Genomic DNA, 20,619 nt, shown 5'->3' on the forward strand with positions numbered 1-20,619 from the left:
TCTATCTATCTATCTATCTATCTATCTATCTATCTATCTATCTATCTAGAGAAAGAGAGAGCGAGCTTTGCATGGAGTTCTGTACATGGTGAATGCCTAGAACATGTGATTGCCTGATTGAAATTAGTGACCTGGACCCTTTTCAGGGGTATCTATAGGCAGTGAAGCATTGTAATATTTTGTATGAGACACAAGCCTGAAGCTTTGATCAATCAGTTAGATGTGCTAAAATTTTGTTCCACTTTTCCACCCAATAAGGCTGTGTTGTCCATTCCCAAGTTATTTTCATCATAGCTGCAGCAGAGGTTATATTTCTCAGGAAGATGAAAGAACTTCTGGGCATTTGGCCAGCGAAATGACTTACAAGCCTTTTGGAGTACGAGACAACATAGATGCTAACTTTGTGCCAGGCATCCTTCCTGACCAGTATCACATGATCAAATATTTCCTGAAATAAAGCACAAGTAAAATATATATTTGTAAAAAAAGAAAGTGCTGTAATAGCACTCACATAACTTTAGCATTGCTTTTGTTGAAATGTCAATGTATTTGGTGTTTACGAGACAAAAAATATGACTAATAAGAACCAGGTGGAAAGAGGAGAACTCATATAAGCTCTTCTTATATAGCTAGTTCATGTTTTCCCCACTGTTCATCTAGTCCTTTAAACATTTTTTTGTTAGACAATAAAAGTACTATTGTAGAATGGGTTAGAGAATAAAATCACATTAGTTTAACTTAACAGATATTTGTGGAGTTCTTATTATATACACTGATAGGCACATGTAAACCTACACTGCGGTATTTGTTTACTTTATTTTAGCCACCAATCTGAACCTTATGAGTAAGGTTAATAGCTAGAAGATTCTATGTTTCTAAGTTTCCTGGAAAGTAATTCTTTGTTCTAATAGAATTAACCCAATGGAGTAATATGGTAGAAAATAAAATTCAATTACTAAATTGCAATTAATAGCTTTCTAATGATCAGTTACTAACATTACTATGAAGAAGCAATTGATAGAACATTCATATTTTTCCCTTGGGAGTTAAATCTGGATGGGAACTTAGGGATCAAAGGGAAAGGGTTATGAAACTTTACTGTCCATGGGAAGTTACCCAAACAGTTTTAACTGCACTTTAGGGCCCAGAGATTTTAAAAGTGGTAACTTGAAAATACTTCTGTATAACATTAAATTTTAAAACAAGGCTATGTAACTGTATAGAAAGCATTACCATAACTATGTAAAAATGTACAAAAACAAAGACTGAAAAATTCACTAACTCTTTAGCTATTTTTTTTTTTTTTGGTTAGTGGGACATCTTTTCATTTTTCTGTATTTCCAAAATGTTCTGCAATGATCATGCATGATAATAAATAGCAAAGGATAGTATGAAGCATGTTGAGTGGCAGCTGACCTTAGCAAAGCCATGTTTGATATGTTCCCAAAAGGAGAAGAAGAGAGGACTAATTGATGTGGATAAATCACACACAGAAAACTCAGTGTTTTCATCTGGAAAATGGTGATGGCAGGGTTTCCTCCATTTTGTTCCCAGGACTGTAATAAGAAGAAATGAAATATTTCATGTAGCAGTCCTTTAGAATATGAAGTCTACAGTCTCTGAGATTATGCTTTTAGATCAACAATTATCTGTAGAAGTTGTGACTGGGATGGGAGTGTCCTATAAAGACCTCTTTGTTTGGCCTTTTTGTTATTCCAACAATATTTGAGCCTTTTAGTTGCATCACTGAATATAGTGATGAGTACCAGTCCTAGATTTTCTAGAACTTAGTGTTTAAGTATAGCAATTATATCTTTCCAGGTGTCCTGTAGAATTTGCCTCTGTGCTGTTATAGTGGGATAGAGTCTGCTTTTACTTAGTTTTTATTACTCTGTGTTGATTATTGTTAGCAGATGGAGGTTCTATTTGTAATAATAACACTAATAGTTAATTTTGATGGAGTTACTCAATGCCAGGTCTGGTTCTTATACTTGACCTATGTAACTTCTAGTCTCACATCAACCCTGTAGTAAATACCACTTCATGCCCATTTTACAGATGAAAAAATGAGACCCAAGTTAAGACACTTGCCCAGATTCACTCAACACATAGTGGTGGAGCTGAGCTTTAAGGACAGGCCATCTGGCTCCAGAACCCAGGCGCATCTTCCCTTCTTTGTAATGCAAAGTATATAATAATAACAGAGTTCCTTTCTTCATCTATGCATTACTTTATTGATCACTTTAGATCCATATATTTATGTAATAAAAAAATTAAGGTGAGGTTTTTCAATTACTCTTTCTCTTCTACAGGAGTAAAAACATCAACTTAGTAAAATTGTCCTTTATTGTATCCGTGAAAACTTAAACTATTGCCCCGCAAATGAACATTGGAATTAACTATAAAACTAGGTTTTGATTTGCAATGCAGGTAAATTTCCATGGCTTCTTTCTCAAGATTAAGTAAATATTTACACAGGCATATTCCGTAAGTCCTGACACTGTTTGTCTTCGAGAAAAAGGCCTGTGGTAGGATAAAACATGAAATGCTTTTTTTTGGGGGGGTGTTGTTTTACTTGTACCCAAATTTGCTGAATTGTAAACGTGGGCTCTTTTCCTATTTGAAATGGAGATTGCCTGAAGGGTGGTGGCAGCCCTAGTATTTCCAGACTTTTCTAAAATGGTGTTAATTTAGTTCAAAAAACACTTATCAATCTCTATAGATGTGCCCCATCCTTTTTTTGGTTTGAGGAAACAAATCCGCATAGGTAAGACTTACGCCTTGCTGGGTGCTCTAATCCTCACCTTCTTTCTATAGCTAGTAAGAAGGCAGAATCAAGTTTCAAATTTACAGTTAATCTCCAAAGCATCACTCTTTACTTTTTAAAACCTTGTTTTTAATGGAGACATTAAGGTATACTTTGCATAGGTGAAACGCAGGATTGTAAGTCTACAGTTTGTTAAATTCTGATAAATGTATACCCTTACGTAACTTACACCATTATCAAGATACAGAATATTTCCATTACTCCAGAAAGTTCTGTGTTTCTTTCCAATCTTGCCTCACCTATTTGAATTTTCATCACTATAGGTTGTGTCTGCTCTAGAATGTTCCATGTAAATGGAATCATATAAGATACACCTTTGTGCCACGCTTCTTTCACTCAGCATTATGTTTTTGAAAATCATCCATGCTGTTGCATGTATTGGTAGTTCGTTATTGCAAAATTGTATTCAGTTGTATGAATGAAGTAATTGTTTATCCTTTTTCCTGATGTTGGACACATGGGCTGTTTTGAGTTTGGGGCAATAATAAATTAAGCTGCAATTAACATTCTTGTACAAAGCTTTTTGTGGCACATGTTTTCATTTCTCTTGGATAAATTCCTAGGATTGAAATTGCTGGATTATAGAATGGCTATATGACTGGGCGCAGTGGCTCACGCCTGTAATCCCAGCCTTTTGGGAGGCCAAGGCAGGCAGATCAGTTGAGGTCAGGAGTTTGAGACCAGCCTGGCCAATGTGGCGAAACCCCGTCTCTACTAAAAAATACAAAAATTAGTCAGGTGTTGTGGTGCGTGCCTATAGTCCCAGCTACTCAGGAGACTGAGGTAGGAAAAACCTGGGAGGCGAATGTTGCAGTGAATTGAGATCACGTCACTGCACTCCATCCTGGGTGGAAAAAAAAGGAAAAAAATAATGGCTATATGTATAACTTTTAAGGAAACTGCCCATTTTCCAAAGAGGCTGTATAACATTATCATTCCCACTAGCACTGCATGACAGTCTGGTTGTTCCGTATCCTCGCCAACAAGTTGATGATGTTGGTCTTTTTCATCAGGAAGCAGTATCACAATGTGATTCTTAATTTCCGTTTCCCTAATTATTAATGGCGTTGGCCAGATTTTCATTTGCTTATGGGTCACTGTATATCTTCCTTTATGAACTATCTTTTGCTTAGTTTTTAAGGGTTATTTGTCTTTTCTTTATTGAATATAAGTCTTTTGTCTGTTATATGCATTGTGAATATTTTCTCCAAGGCTGACTTGCCTATTCATTTTTTCCTGGTGTCTTTGGTAAAAAAGGTTTACATTTTGATGACATTTTATTCATTAGTTTTTTTTCTTTTATAGTTAGTGCTTTCTGTGTATCATCTAAAAAATACTTGCCTACCACAAAATCACAGATATATTTTCTTATTGTTTTAGCCTTTATACTCAATTTTTAGCTGTATTTTCTTAGCTCTTAAGCTTATAGCTATTATCTATCTCAAAATAGTTTTTGAGTATTGTGTAAAGTAGGGGTTCAGGTGCGAATACGTGTCCACTTGTTTCAGCACCATTCATTAAAAAGACGTTCCTTTCCTCACTGAATTGTTAAACACTGTTGTCTCCACAAAGCTGAGTAGGCATAGTCTTTGTCTTCAAGGGCTTATAGTCCTCAGAGTAACTTTTGTACAAAAATTTATTGCTCACTTTTCACACAAAAATAGCACATTTAGTCCAACTATTCTGATGCATATAAATATTATTCTTTTAGAAAGGATAAAGTTCACTTGGCTCATCCAAGAACAGTTATATAAAGTAAACTAATTAATGCAAATTAGTGTAATTTTAGTTGATGTGTTGCCTTGAAGGAATGCAGTACAAGTAACAGTTTAACTTGAGAGAGTTCTCTTACCTTTGTCCTCAGAAGAAAAAAACACTTAAATGTATTCAGTTCTTGGATCACGATTTTTATTCAGGTTTTAAAATTTGTACCTTTGACCTTAGATGTTTCAAGCTGGAGTAAATAGGCATTTTATTTTTGAGGGATTTAAAAATATTTACATAACTTTTATATATAACCAGTTAAATTAGTTTTTTAAAGAATTTTCTTTCACCATTAATATATTTTTTAATAATTTCAAAGCATGAAATAAATTGTTAACATTATAGCTCTTGAATCTTTCCCTATGCAAACATTTATACTCCAGATAGTGCTGCTTTAACATTTTTAAATTTTTAGTTTATTTTATTTTGAAAGAGTATCTCACTTTGTCACCCAGGCTGGAGTGTAGTGGCGTAATCACATCTTACTGCAGCCTCAACCTCCTGGGCTCAGTTGATCCTCCCAATTCAGCCTCCTGGGTAGCTGGGACAACAGGAAAGTGCCACCACCATACCTGGCTAATTTTTGTATTTTTTGTAGAGACAGGATCTTGCCATGTTGCACAAGCTGGCCTTGAACTCCTGACCTCAAGCAATCTTCCCACCTAGCCTCACAAAGTGTTGGGATTACAGGTGTGAGCCATTGTGCCTGAACATTTTTTTATTTGTGGATAATAGCACTTATGACTGCCACTGTGACTCTAAATGTTTTTAGATGGCAAAGAGATGAGTAATGATAGAAAGGGTGTTAGATTATGATGCTAAAAAAAATCTGGGATGTAGGATTCTAAGCCATTTACAAAGTCAAGGTGGTAGTATCTTTGTGCTTTGGTTTCCTTTGGTGTAAAATTGGAAGAATAATACCAGATTCCAGAGGTATGGTATAAGGCATAACATGGCGGTTAAGAGCTTTAACCACTATGGTGGGTGGTTAAGAGCTTTAACCAGCATGGTGGTTCAAGATCAAGATGCTGAAGTTCAAATCCTGGCTGTCTAACTGTATAACCTTGGGCATATTCCTTAAGCTTCCTGAACCTTGGTTTTCTCATCTTTAAAATGGGGATGATAATAGTACTACCGTTCCCATGCTTTTGTGAGGATTGAGTCAGACCATCCTTCAGACGCTTAGTGCTGTTGTTCTTTGATCTCCTGAATCTCTGTGTGTCTTGTGAGCAGAGGCAGACATTGATTACCTTTTATCCTGCACTACCTTTTCAAAGATTACCTTTTATTCTGCATTACCTTTTCAAGCTGTTTTTAAGAGAACAGCTTTGGAGGTTGAAATATATCTCTTTCCAGAGCAAAGGGTAAGTATGCTTACTGCCCAGTATAATAAAGATGTCTCCCTTCAGTGCTGTGAGCAATGAACTCCTTCAACCCTGAGCAGGAGTCTTGTCTTCTACCAACATCCATAAAATGATGGCAGGCAAACTTGCCCATATCTGAGGAGTTTCCCAGGATGTGGACCTTTCAGTGCTAAAAGCAAGAAAGTCCTGGGCAAACTGAAATGAGTTGCTGGCAAACTGGAATGGGTTGGTCACTCTAAAGTAGGGTCAAATCTCAGGGCCTCTGCAGTTTTGGACAAGCACAGCCTTTGCCACATAGGAAGCAATCAGCAACTTGTAACTTGCATTGCTAGTATTATATAAAGAAAAAAATCTGGCATAAGTTGAAGTGTTTTCAAAGTATGAAATAGTCTATACATATTATATGACTGAATAAATTTGATGTGCTGGGAGATTTAGAAATTAATCTTAAAATCAAATAAGATAGCTATGATGAGCATAGCTTTTATATATAGAATATTGACACAAATTTATAGATATAAAATATAAGTAACCTTTTATTTCAATATAAGTGTTTTAGTATCATTCTATTTATGAATTCTTACTATATTAAGGTGGGTGTTTACATGTTCCTTTCTAAATTTTTTGATTGTTTTTATCTAACTTAAAATATCCCCTCTCCTCCTCTTAGGCACTATGATAACATCCCTTTGCCCTAGAGGACACTTGCCAGGGTGTGTCCTGTGCTCTTCTCTTCGCTGGTTTTCTCTCTCGCTCAGGGAGCAGACACATGATTGGATCCTCATTTTGAGATTTTATTACTTGTGAGAGGCAAGCCATATATTATTTCTAATCAATATTATTATTGATTTTCTTGCAAACTACAGCTCACAATTCTGACAATACCAATTGATAACAACATTTTTAATCTTTTATAAGTTTTTGTAGAGGTTATTGGCACGTTACACACAAACTGACCTGATTAATTTGTTAAATCGTGTGGGTCACAGTCAAACAATCTAATCCAAATTTAGTTCTTTACAATAACATTTACATGTATATAAGCAAAACTGGTTAATGTAAAAAGTACATGTACAAAGTAAAATAAACTACTGAAGGGATTTCAGCCTTTGGAAGAGGTTAGTGATTCCCCCTCCCCTCAATTTTAATAAGTAAAACCAGTTATATTGTTTATAAAAGGAGAATTGACTACTTTTGGTCTGTCTTATAGTCACAGTTGATAAACTAGCTTCACTTTGTATGATATTCACATTTGAACTGTGTATCAGTGTAGACATAGAAAAGTCACAAACTTGAAAGATTTAATGTTTAAAAATAAGCACTATTAGGAGAGTCTAGATCCACAGATTATCTTTAGCACCCCAATCAATAGAGATAAAAATGTTACAAATTAGGCATTCTATCATATTCTTCTGCTTTTTACTGAGTGATGATCGATTTTAGTGTTAGTTTGTTGTTCCATCTATGGTTTCTTTTAGTCTATGATCATTATTTTTATTTTATAGGCAGATAGAACATTACGGGTATAGAAAGCTCTAGCATTTATCTAGTCAACTCTCCCATTTTGCTGAAGAGAAAACTGAGGCTCAGCAAGGTTGCATCATCCAGGTCACAGAATTAATTAATGGTTGAGCCTCATCAGGAACCCAGGCACAGTAAAGTTGGTGAGAATGTCATTTCCTGTTACTTTTAAAATTTCTCTTTCATATATTTAAATCTGGCCTTCACATATCAGGTCAACTAATATGAACAATAATGACTGAATATCTAATGTGGTATCTGGTGGTGAAGTGGGTTTTTGAATGTCTATGAACTGACTGCATTATTATAGGTGTTTCGGTATCTATCAGATCATATCTCCACCATTACTTATGTACTTGTTTTGAATTCTTTCTTAGTAGATGTACAGATTGTATTACATTTGGTTTCTTTTGTTAAGATCAAGAAAATATGGACTCTAGTATAGGGAATATGTTTTATGTGTATGGAATTTGTTACTTATTCAGAGATTGAAATGACTATATTTTACAAAAGATTTTAAGTACTATATTCAGCAAGAAAGTTTAAAGGTCACAGAGATTCTACTGTGAATAAACCATTGTTCAAGGTAATTTCCATGAATTATGTAATTAAAAAGTCATGCAACTCTATGAAAGAACTACTACATTCTATAGATGAGGCTGAGAGAGGTTGTTATTATAGATATCGACTCGTGGGAGTGAAGCCTGATAGAACCGAGATTTCAGCCCAGACATTAAGTTCCAGAGCCACACGTAGTCATAGCAATATAAAATAAGCCAGAAAGTCTGCTTATCACATAATATTGGATGAAAGAGCCAACAGTTAAGACAACAGAATTCAAATTAATATTAGTTCAATAACTAGGTATAGATTAACAACATTAAATATAAGAGGAAAAGTTTAAAGTTATTCACCCATGGAAGAAAAGCATACTTCTAAAACAGGAGATGAAAAAGTAAACTTTTACCAATACTGGCAGAAAAATATGAGCCAGTCATGACTTGCTATTATAATTTTTAAAAAGTATAATAAAAATCTAGAATTTATGAACTAACAGTTACATTTCCACCATGGTTTGAATTTGTAAAATTGCAGTTCTGTCTTTTCTTCTCAATTTATAATCTACTCCATTAGTAAAAAGCTATAACCACAAATCTCTGTGATAAATTTTTTTCTATCTTGGGCTTTATATGAGGCTGTTATGGAACATCACTCCTAAGATCCTAGAGAGACTTTTGCCTGACAGAATGCTCTAAAGCTCCATTTTAGATCCTTCTGAGATTTTAGCAAAAAATTTTATAGTCCCACCTGGATTTGATGTTTGCTCTGAAGTTCTATCTTAATTTGAGAATTTTGGAGAGGCTAAGAATAAGAAACAGTTTTTTAATTGAACTCAGCAAGTTTCGGTTCCTTTATATTTAACAGTTCTTCTTTAACTGTTGCCTCTCCTTTATATTTTATTACCTGAAACACACCAGGGAGTAGTTTGAACAGTCTTTGTGGAAATATCCTTAGGTAGACCACATTGCATTGCATATGTTTTTGACTTTCCATGTGGACCACAGGTGACAGTGCTGCTAAACTTTTTGCTACTCCATAGCAAAGATCCTCTTTCCCCTAGTTTCCAGCAACATTTTTCTCACTTTTCTTCAAGCTCTCACTGATAGCCTCCTTGAAGGCCCAAAGGCTTCTGCTAACAATTCTGAAAGTGAGACATCCTGAAGATGCTTGCAACCGGAAGCTGTCCGCTAACCGCATTGCTTGCAGCTGATTCTCTCTTGAAGGAGTATTGAGCAAGTCACCTTCATGGTCACCACATATGACATTCATGCCAAGCCACGTTCTTGCTTCCACCAGCTTTTTGAGGCTTCTCTCCTGCCATTGCCAGCATCTCACTCTATATTTTTTGCCACACAAAGCTTGCGTTACCTCAATACACCTTCAAATCACATAAAACCATAACCTATTCCAGGCTGAATTTGGTGCCTCTGAGCACCCTATAATACTTACAATACTGTAAGTACTTTCATAACACCTTCGAAAGATCTTTATTACTGTATTGTGGCATTCTATGGTACCTGGATTAAAGTTTTAGCCCTGAGACTAATTAGCTTTGTGACCTTGGCCAAGTTACTGGGCCCCTCTGAGGCCTCATCTTTAACATAGGGATAGATAAAGTCTGAGCTGCATCATTAACATAGGGATAATAATATCATTTTTCTCATAGGATTATTGGGATTACATGTGATAATACAGGTAAGTGCTTAGAAGATAATCTAGCAGAGTAAATGCTCAATAAGTATTAGCCATGATTATTAATGATCTGAACTAATGGACAGGATATATTCATCGAGATTGCTGGATTGCAGAACAAAACTGACATAAAGGTGACTCTGCTTCATCCCTCAAGGCACTTCTGTTTTTAGGGAGATAGTGTGGATCCCTACCTTCTCAAGAAGCAGGACATAAACTGAAGTCATCAGAATTATCTTTGTCAACCTTTCCTACCTTCTGTTTTAGGTCTACAGGACAATCCTTGGTTCTGTGACTGTCATATTTCCAAAATGATTGAGTTGTCAAAGGTTGTTGACCCTGCTATAGTGCTTCTGGATCCACTGATGACTTGCAGTGAACCTGAACGCCTCACAGGAATTTTGTTTCAGCGGGCTGAATTGGAGCATTGTCTGAAACCATCAGTGATGACCTCAGCCACCAAAATAATGTCTGCTCTCGGCAGTAATGTTCTACTGCGGTGTGATGCCACTGGCTTCCCCACCCCACAGCTCACATGGACCAGATCTGACAGCTCGCTAGTTAATTATACAGGTATTTTCTTAATTCAGCCCCATGATCAAAGGAGATTACTAAGCTCTGAAGTTAACATCATGTTTTGTGTGATTTGAAATTAGCTAGTTAACACTAATGAACTATTTCAAGATTATTGGGTGCAAGGGATTTTAAAGGTACATTGTATTGGTTAGTATTCTCCTCAGTTTATCTAACTACCTAGATAAAATTAGACAATCTAAACTCTTTTTCTTAGGTAGAATGAAACAATGCAGTGAATGGATCAATGGCAGACAAGGCCTTTGTCTTGCTTCATCATCTTGGATACAGCTCACTTCAAAATGTACAACTATTACAATTTTTTAAAAAGGGCCTTTTGCTGGTCGGGTGTGGTGGCTCACGCCTATAATCCCAGCACTTTGGGAGGCCGAAGTGGGCAGATCACCTGAGGTCAGGAGTTTGTGACCAGCCTGGCCAACATGGTGAAACTCCATCTCTACTAAAAATACAAAAAGTAGCCGTGCTTGGTAGTGCGCACCTGTAATCCCAGCTACTCAGGAGGCTGAGGCAGGAGAATCGCTTGAACCTGGGGGGCAGAGGTTGCAGTGAGTCAAGATTGCACCACTGCACTCCAGCCTGGGTGACAGAGTAAGACTCCATCTCCAAAATAAAAAACAAAACAAAACAAAACAAAAACCAACAAAAACGCCGAGTGGAGCGAGGCTTTTGTACAAGTCTCTCATTTTTGAATAATTATTTAAATAATAAATTACATGGAGACCTTATTATGAATCAAAAAGTATAATTTTTAGAAATATTGATTATATAGACTTTTCAGATTCTAGTGTGACAATATGCATGCTTTGTACCCAGTTTCAACAGTGTTATTCTGACAATTAAAGTGATACATTTTTAAAACTCTTCAAAATTAAACTAAAATTCAGGTTGAAATAATGAAACCTGGTGGAAATAAAGAAGTTAATAATAATATTCCTATATATAGGTAGTCAATGGTCCACAGTTTCAGCTTGTGAGTTAAGTTTTGGGTTACTGGGATATTGTTCTGCGCATTATTATTCTTTGAAAAGCTGCTGAAATCAAGACAGAATGAAAATATACCCAGATATCAGAGTTTAGGATAGCAAAATTCTGATTTTTTAAAAAATTATATGTTATTCTGCAAACAGAAGAACCCATGATTTGCTAGTTTATCTAAGTTAAATATAAAATAAATCATTCCAAATACAAATGATGACTCTGCCATGCCAGAAAATGATCTGCTGTACCTCTGGCTAGAAGGATATATGCATTTTATTACTGTGAAAACATATCATAAGAATTACTTATGTAAGGTCATATGATAAACATTCTGTAGAATCGCAGTGACTTAAAACTGAAAGGGACCTTTGAGATTACTTTATCTCATCCTCTTATAAATGCAGAAACAGAGGCCTAAAGACAGGAATTGACTTATTCACAACCACATGCTATTTAGTGGGCAAAAGTTTCTAAAACCCAAGTCTCCTGATTCCCAGCCTTTTGTTTTTTAAAAATACTATTCCCTAGACAGACCTCACAACACCTGGCAGCTCCTAGACCTTGATGTAAGCAGTTTGCAGAACCATCGCCCACTGTCAGAGACTTGCAGGGTGCCATTTCCCTCTCGGTTTCTGTGAGAGATGCATGTAGAGCGGATAGTTGTTTCCTCCTCAGTTGGCATGGTTGCTTGAATTTTCCTTTTGTTCCTCACAGAGTATATATTTGTTTTCTTCCAGTAATACAAGAATCTCCAGAGGAAGGAGTCAGATGGTCCATAATGAGCTTGACAGGCATTTCTTCCAAAGACGCTGGGGATTACAAGTGTAAGGCCAAAAATCTGGCTGGGATGTCAGAAGCTGTGGTTACTGTGACAGTGCTTGGCATTACTACAACTCCGATACCACCAGACACTTCTGAAAGAACTGGAGATCATCCTGAGTGGGATGCCCAGCCGGGATCTGGAAGATCTACATCTGGATCTAGCGCATCATCATATCCTTGGTCCTCTTCCTTCTCCCCCACATCTTCTTTTTCTGCTTCTACTTTGTCTCCTACCTCTACTGCTTCCTTCTCTTTATCTCCTTTCTTCTCCTCCACTGTTTCTTCAATCACAACTCTGAGCACAAGCATCTCAGCCACCACTATGGCCAATAAGCAATCATTCCAGCTCCACCCAGATGGGAAAAGAAATTTAAAGGCAGCAAAGAGTGGAAGTAAGCTTCCTCCAGCCAGCACAAGAAAGAAAGAAGAGCTGGCATTGTTGGATCAAACAATGCTTACGGAGACAAATGCCACAATAGAAAACCTCAGAGTGGTCAGCGAGACTAAAGAGAGTGTGACATTGATGTGGAATATGATCAACACCACACATAACTCTGCAGTGACTGTGTTGTATTCCAAGTATGGTGGGAAGGACCTGCTGCTGTTGAATGCAGACTCCAGCAAGAACCAAGTAACCATAGATGGCTTGGAACCTGGTGGGCAATACATGGCCTGTGTCTGTCCAAGAGGAGTGCCTCCCCAGAAAGACCAATGCATCACCTTTTCTACCGAAAGAGTAGAAGAAGATGATTCTCAATGGTCTCTCCTTCTCGTGGTGACCAGTACTGCCTGTGTTGTTGTCTTACTATTGATCTGTTTCTTGTTGTACAAAGTTTGCAAACTGCAATGTAAGTCAGAACCTTTTTGGGAAGATGATTTGGCAAAAGAGACTTATATCCAATTTGAGACCCTGTTTCCCAGGTCTCAAAGTGTAGGTGAGCTCTGGACACGAAGGCACAGGGATGAGTCAGAAAAATTGCTGCTTTGTTCGAGGTCAAGTGTGGAATCTCAGGTGACTTTTAAAAGTGAAAGTTCCAGACCAGAGCATTATTGCTAAGGTTCTGCAGCTCAGGTACATGTGAGCTACAACATTAGCATCTAAGGGTATAATTGACCCTAGGTTTGGATGATTTTTGGACAGACTTTCACATTGTATGTGAAAATCACAAATGGAATGCTTTTAAGTGTGTTTAAAAAATAGCATGAGACCTCTGAACTGAAAAGACAAATAACGTTGATTTTTTTTCTGGTGTGGAAAAGGTCTACAGAAATAATTTTTAGAGTGTTGCTTAATAAATTATTAATACTTTTTAGGGTAATGTTTTAGTTCTTAAAAATAAGTTCATGTGAAAGTAGCAAATTAACTCTGTATTTAAAAATACAGTTTTTTGAGTAACGAGGAAACATTAGCAAAACCAGCTAAGCCTTGATGTTTATTCATGTTCGAAGTGCATTATGGCATTTTCTGTGGACATTTTCTGACATTGCCTAATGGAGAGTGTGGGATCACAAAAGATTTTTCGTTCACTAAGGTTAAATCTAACTCATAGGGGAGGAAGGGCTCTGTCTCTTCATACCATTATACATTGTAATACTATAGAGTTGTGTTCATATTGCATGTAAGAAAAATTTTTGCTTTTCTTTAGAAATATAGGTATTAGTAACAGTAAGTATACAAAGAGGATTATGACAAATAGACCATTTCTTTAAAAATGGTAACTGTTGCATTGAAACACATCTGCTGACATATAATATGGATATTTAAAAATAACTTTAAATCAGTCTTTTAATATTTTGCTATTTGCTCTTATTTTCTCCCTTCTTTCTTCCTTCCTGGTCCACCCTCCCTTTCCTTCCTTCATTCCTTCTTTCTTCTGCTTTGTCAGAAGATATACAAGTAGCCAAAGGATCACGAGCCAAGCAGTTTGTCTTCTGCCATATTATCTTTTGATTCTGTTGATAAAGAAACAGCTTTTGAAATTACTTACAGCCCTTTGAAAGTCTGTTTTAGAACCCCAAAGGATATTTGAGGATTTTGAAAGGGAAGCCTCAGTAGATTCATTTGGTTAGACTCTTTTCCTAGGTTAAAAACATCGGGGAACTTAAATACATAGGAAAGGAGTTCATAAATAAAATTTAGTTTTTTTAGAAAGGGAATATTTTAATAACTGTAGTGTCCTATAAGAGACATCTTGTGGCTTTAAGATTAGTGATAGTGATAAGACCCACTCAAGCATCTCACAGGGCTGATATTACATGTAACTTAGCAGGATGCAACCTGGCCCAGGGATTTCCAGGAGACAAGGCCACCTCAGCACAGATGCAACTTTCATAAATATTAGAACAAAGCCTACCCTTACTAGATTAAACCTGCTCTATGAAAGAAACACTTGGTAATTGACCCAGACTGAATACATGTATAAGAAATGGGAAAGATCTCCCAAACTCTGAGAATGGTCCTCAAATAGAAGCCCTCCTAGTCAGTTGGTCATCTGACCTCTGACTATATCCGGCCCATGACACCAGCCAGCTCCTGCTTTCCTTGTAAGAGGATGAAATTTAAGTAAGTCAATGAGTGATGACACCCATTTCTATAGGAGGATCAAGGGAGAGTGGCCAGGGCCTGGCTGTGATCAAGAGATTGGGTGAGATCTGAGGAACACTCTACAGTGGGTCTGGCAGTTTTTGTTCTATTTTCACATCTGTCGCTGCCTTCTAACTTCACTTCATGCCTCTGTTTTGGAGGTAGACACCAGGCAAAATTTGCCAAAATTACTTTTAAGACCACTCTGGTCCCACAGGAAGGTGGGCTCCTAGGAGGAGAGTGGTAGGAATGCTGTAGGCTGGGGGACACCCTGGGCTTGAAGAGCCACCCACCAGCTGGTGTGTCTCTAGCCTCAGCTATGGGAGAGGAGCTCCTCGTCCCCAAAGGTCCTGGCATCATGACCCCACAGACCAAGAAGACTCAAGTACAGTTTCTCCACACAAAGCTTATCTGTTGCCCACCAACCAGGGAAAGAGACTTCTCCAATAGACCCCTGGTCTAATGCCGTTAGCAAAGTCACCAAATCACCAACGGGCATGTTGCTGCTATCTCTGTTCCTCTGCATGCTCCCAGTGAGACAGTGCGGCTTCCCCAGGGCTTTACCACCCCTACAATGCCTACTGGGTGCTGCTGGCAGCAGCCCACGCGCAGCACATCCAAATCACGGGGCTCCCTCACCTCAGAGTTGCCACTCTGCACCTGGTTGACCTGGAGGCCTGTGAGCTGCAGCGTGATCATCCTGAGTGTGCCAGATTACCCCCAGTGGCACCATAGGCATTGCCAGTCACCTCCTGGCCACAGGTAAGGAAGCAGCTGTCACCACCAGAAACAGCTAGGGTGAGGAAGAATGAATCCCAGATCCCAAAGCAAGCACTCTCTCTAGCAGGACTGGGTTAGTAACCGTCAGAGTTGGTTGTTACAAAGTGAGGTTCTTCCTTGTCTTGGCTCCCTTTGGCACACTCCGCTTCCTTTTCCACTTCTCTGCCATGCTGTGACGTGGCAGAGGCCTCACTGGAAGCTGGTCAGATATAGTGGGCAGATCTTTGACTCCTAGGCCTCCAGAATTGTGAGCCAAAGTAAACCTCTCTTCTTTATAAATTACTCAGTGTCCTGTTCTGGTGACTCTCCCTTACTCCTGTCCATTCTGTTATGACCACAGAAAATAGACTAAGAAAATTCTTATGGATAGAAGATGCATTCTTACCTTAAATCTTAGAAACCTCAGCATATGAGGGTTTTTTTTTTTACCTTATTAGGTCAGGAACTTTCACCTTTTCATGTAAAGGAAGCACTTGACAGCTTCTCTTTGGCATATCCAAGTTGCCTGCATCACTATTCTTGTGCTTTGGGACCACTGTCAAGTAAAATAAGTGTTACTGGAATGCAAGCACTGTGATACCACGACGGTCCATCTGATAACCATGGCGCCTCCTAAGTGACTGATGGGCGGGGAGTGCATGGTGTGGATCCTCCAGACAAAGGGATGGCTTACATCCTGGGTGGGATGGAGCAGGATGGCAAAAGATTTCATCAGACCACTCACAGCCACACCTCCTGGAAACACTCAGAGCCCTACTTGCTCTTGGCAGCCATATGAAACGGATAAAACCTGAAACTCTAGCTTGATTGGACCACCTCCAAGATCAACTTAAAAACTTATGAATTGTTTATTTGTAGATTTCCCATTAAAAATTTTCGGACTGTGGTTGAAATTGGGTATCTGAAAACATGGAAAACAAAACCTTGGATAAGGGGGTACTACTGTAGGCCTTTTGACACAGGCAGAAATTCGAAGCCTACTCAAACACCTGATGCGGAGGCCCAACAGGAAAGGTGCCACCTGGCTGTACTGTGTGTACTGAACAGGAAGGGTCTACAATTCACAGGCCAAGAATACAACAGCTGGCAGCTATCTCCAAAGATGGGAAGATTGATTTCATTACTTAACGATCCTGTCAAGTTCATCCAGGAAGCACAGTCAGGTGGGACTCTGGGCCCAGAGCAGGCAGGCGTGACAGAAGCTACTCCTGTGCTCTGTTGCATTGACTGTTAATGGCCTGGCAAGCAGCACACTCCAGCATGAGCCTTCTTACAACCAGGGCTGAAAGTGGATGATGTACCTACCACAAAGGAAGGAAAAGAGCTATTGAGACATTTAGGTGTGCTCCAGTGGGTTTATATACCTTCCGTCTTCACAGGACAGAGGCAACACTCATAGCCCTTAACCCCAACTTGAGTCTGTCTGGTTTATGAGGAGCTGCCTCGTGCACAAAAGCTTCTCTACCTTCACCTCACAGACACATTTTGGGCCCAGGCACTGCCTGTGCACCTCATATCAGGATTACAAGGGCCCCTGCCCCATCAGGCCCTCTTGGACCAGACATAGACTTCCCTACCTGCTGGAAGATACCTTCACCGTTAACACCCAGGATAGCCATGGAGACTGGCCCACCCACCTCGGCTAATTGCTACCTGGCATTTGCCTAGTAGGCCACCCCCACCTCAGTTTCTATGGCCTGCACCTCCTGGAAACCTCAGTTGTGCTGGGCAGCCATCTGGGATGGACAAGACCTGAAACTCTTGCTTCACTGGACCACCTCCAAGATCACACTTTTGCATCTACAACATCCTCCAGTGCATAGTGTCCACAGACATTACTGCTTAGTTCTGAGTTCTCCTGGTCCTCCTCTTCCATTCTGGCCTGTCACTGCTCTGCAATTAAGCAGCTCCAAGCCTGACACTGCCAAGTCCATTCAACTCCTTTTATATCCCTAGAGCCATTTTCCAAGTCCCAGTGTGCCTGCTGTCTTTCACTGCTCCAGGTGGCCCGACATTTCACATCGAGATGTTGCTTCTTGAGACCTATTCACTGATTACTCAGCACTGAAGTCACTGACAATTTCCACAACAGGGTCATTTTGGTCACCCACTGAGTGGCCAAACCCAGCTTGCTGAGCATCCCTTCACTAACCTTTAGCCACTTGTCCACTCTTCACAGTCAAGCCCTGGTTACTGTCAACTGCCCCTCCTTTGCCATTGGTGAGACTTCCCCCTATCCATGGTGAGACTGCCCCGTATCCACGGCTGAACCCTGCTCTCATGATCTCCCCTAATTGCTCAACCGGATGCTGGACTTGCCATACCCCCTCTGCCGATGCAGTTCAACTCCCACTAGGTGGTTCCAAGGATGCCACTCATTCCTGTCTTACCTTCATAATATGCTTTCTGCAGGACATCCCAGTGCTGATTGGGGTATCTGGACTCGCTGGCTGGGCACCTCTCACCTGGTCGCCCAAAGAGGGTGTAGAGGTCCTGTTCTGGTGACTCTCCCTTTCTCCTGTCTACAGTCTCACCTACCCCCTTCTTGGATTCTCTTACCTCTACCCTGACATGGGTAGAAGTCCCGCTAGTGTTCTGGGCCTCCTACCGCTTCCCTTTCTTGATGCCACAAGCATGCAGCGGGGGGAGTTGTGGCTGCCATCTTGCTAAATATTATATTCTCATTACAAGGAAGATTTGGAAGTATAGAATAGATTTCTAAAGCTGTGTCAGCAGTCCTGAAGTAGAAAATTTAATAATTTTTAAATTTAAAATAATAAGAAAATACAGTATTTTGTGTAAGAAACAGATGGACTTTAAGGTACCACTTTCTAGAAATTATAATACAAGCAGCTGTAGAATGGAAAAATTGTTCATTCTAAATCATTCTTAATTAAAAAGAAAAAATAATTCTAGTTTAGGCATAATCTGTATGAATAGATAGCCTTCTCAGAACTCCTCTAATTCCCCTTCTTATATAATTTTCTTTCCTTTCCTTTCCTTTCCCTCCCCACCTTCCTTTCTTTTTCTTTCTTTTCCTTTTATTCCTTTCCTTTTTTTCTCCCCTCCCCTCCTGTCTCGTCTCCTCCCCTCCCCTCCTCTCTCCTCTCCTCTCATCCCATCTCCTTTCCTTTCTTTCAGGCCTGGTTGTCCTTGGTGCTTTCATCACTCAGTGCTTTGTCTAATGAGCTAACAGTTTTCAATTCAGTATTCATTGTTTCAATTTAAAAAAATACCTTTTGCAGACAATTTTGTGTTTAGCTTGAATTTATTTTAGATCAACTTACTTTAAATTAAATGGTTATAAAACTTTTATGTCCTTACTCTGCTATAGATGTTATGCAATTTCATTGCCATGAATTTAAAAGGCCCATAGGAACAGAATACTAAAATATGACCAATATTAGAAATAATATGACTGTATAATGTTACAGACTACTGAGCCAAATGGTGGATATGGAAAGGTGCCTGAATTGTACAAAGGCAGGTTATTTGTCAAGGCAGTTTACTTAGACCATCCTGATCAGATAAATTACTCACTGTCCTCATGATGAAAATCAAGCGAAGCCTGGACTTAATTTTGATGGAGTGAAAAAGCTAATTGATGATGCGGAGGGGGATAGGAACCTCAGGAGAACGCACCTGGATTATTTCTCAGCTTGGTTTTGATATATGGGGTGTGTTGCAAGTAATTTATTACTAATGGTGAAAGCACTAAAATTGCACATGATCTGCCTTCTAAAAATACATACATTTGAGTGTAGTCAAGGTTATCTCAATGATATCATTGCTCTCATGTTCTTACAACTATGTTTTCTTAAGTGAGAGAGAAAGACTGGTGTTAACAAAAGTAGCAAGGAATGCCACATAATCAATAGCTTGTTTATCAGTATCCCCAGAAACACTGTAGAGAGCAAGCCTAACTAATATGTAGCTAATATATGTGGCAACTAAAAATGATTACAATGTTTTATTTTCAGGAAAAATGTATTTGAGTTTTGTGAAAACTGTGGTATACCACTGAGAGTATATCACCTATGAGACTATTATCAATAATAATATCAAGACTAATATCAATAATAACAATAATAGTATGAAAAATTGTGAGCATTCAATGCTCTTATGGCCAGAAAAGGGAACCCCGAATAGAGTCAGGCAAATACCCTGGCTTTGGGGAAACTTTAAAAATATTCAAGGAAAAAAATAGTTTTGACTCATGAAATTGAGTCTCAAGTAAGATTATGGTTAATGAAGAGAAATTTTTTAAAACCAAGAAATAATTCAAATAAAATGGGAGACAGCTCAGGAAAGTCAAATGGTTGTCTATTAATCTCAAATTTCAAATGACATGTTTATAAAATATAAGAAGGGAGAGTAACCAAAGGTGAATGGGGAAATGTAGCAGATCTACTACAAAAGTTCTATAAAGTAAGACCCAAATGAACTGAGGATTTTAAAAAAGGTAAAGATGACCTGTTTTTGAGGGAAAAAAGGTAAAGGTGACCAAAAGGAGCCATGAGGCTTTATTTTATTTTACTTATTTATTTTTCTAGAGATAGGGCCTCACTGTATTGCCCAGGCTGGAGTGCAGTGGCATGATCATGGCTCACTACAGCCTCAACCTCCTGGCCTAAACCTGTCCCCTCACCCTGACCTCTCAAAGGGCTGTGATTATAGCCATTAGCCACTGCATCAGACAGATGCTTTTTTAGTCAAAAAGATCAAGGAGGGGAGAGTGACAACAGCAAGATGTTGAATGGGAGGTCCCAGACTTCATGTCCCTTCAACAAAATGTCCAGCTAACAACTGTCCACAGACAAGAACTTTTGTGAAAAACCCCCTAAATTGGGAATGAGCCTGACACTAGTGTGGACCACAGAACTGGATAAAAACCACATTAAAATGGTAAGAGAAATGGTCTTATTTTGACCACATCTCTCCTCCCTTTTCCCCAAATTGGCACAGGGCCACACAGAACTTCCCCAGGTCCATGATTCTACTTTGTTTTTCCTTGGGTCATAAAATTTTATTGGCAGATCGGGGAAGAGCCAGAGGTAAGTGTCCCTTCCTTCTCATCCTCCTACCCAGGAGACACCCTTTAAAGGAAAGCAGAAGCCCAGGAGTCTGCCACC

General features: G+C 38.8%; 1 protein-coding gene across 1 annotated transcript in view; it reads left to right on the forward strand.

The window, feature by feature from the left end:
• LRIT3 (leucine rich repeat, Ig-like and transmembrane domains 3) overlaps nucleotides 1-14,676 on the forward strand; it is a 26,346-nt gene extending 11,670 nt beyond the window's left edge. Inside the window, exons 3-4 of the mRNA XM_023220061.3 lie at nucleotides 9,997-10,302; nucleotides 12,039-14,676. Of these exons, the coding sequence (XP_023075829.1) occupies nucleotides 9,997-10,302; nucleotides 12,039-13,180 (1,448 nt within the window). The 3' untranslated portion in view covers nucleotides 13,181-14,676. The remainder of the gene's footprint in view (nucleotides 1-9,996; nucleotides 10,303-12,038) is intronic.
• The last annotated feature ends 5,943 nt before the right edge of the window (nucleotides 14,677-20,619 follow it).

The sequence above is a fragment of the Piliocolobus tephrosceles genome, chromosome 3, assembly GCF_002776525.5.
Source record: "Piliocolobus tephrosceles isolate RC106 chromosome 3, ASM277652v3, whole genome shotgun sequence".
NCBI lineage: Eukaryota > Metazoa > Chordata > Mammalia > Primates > Cercopithecidae > Piliocolobus > Piliocolobus tephrosceles.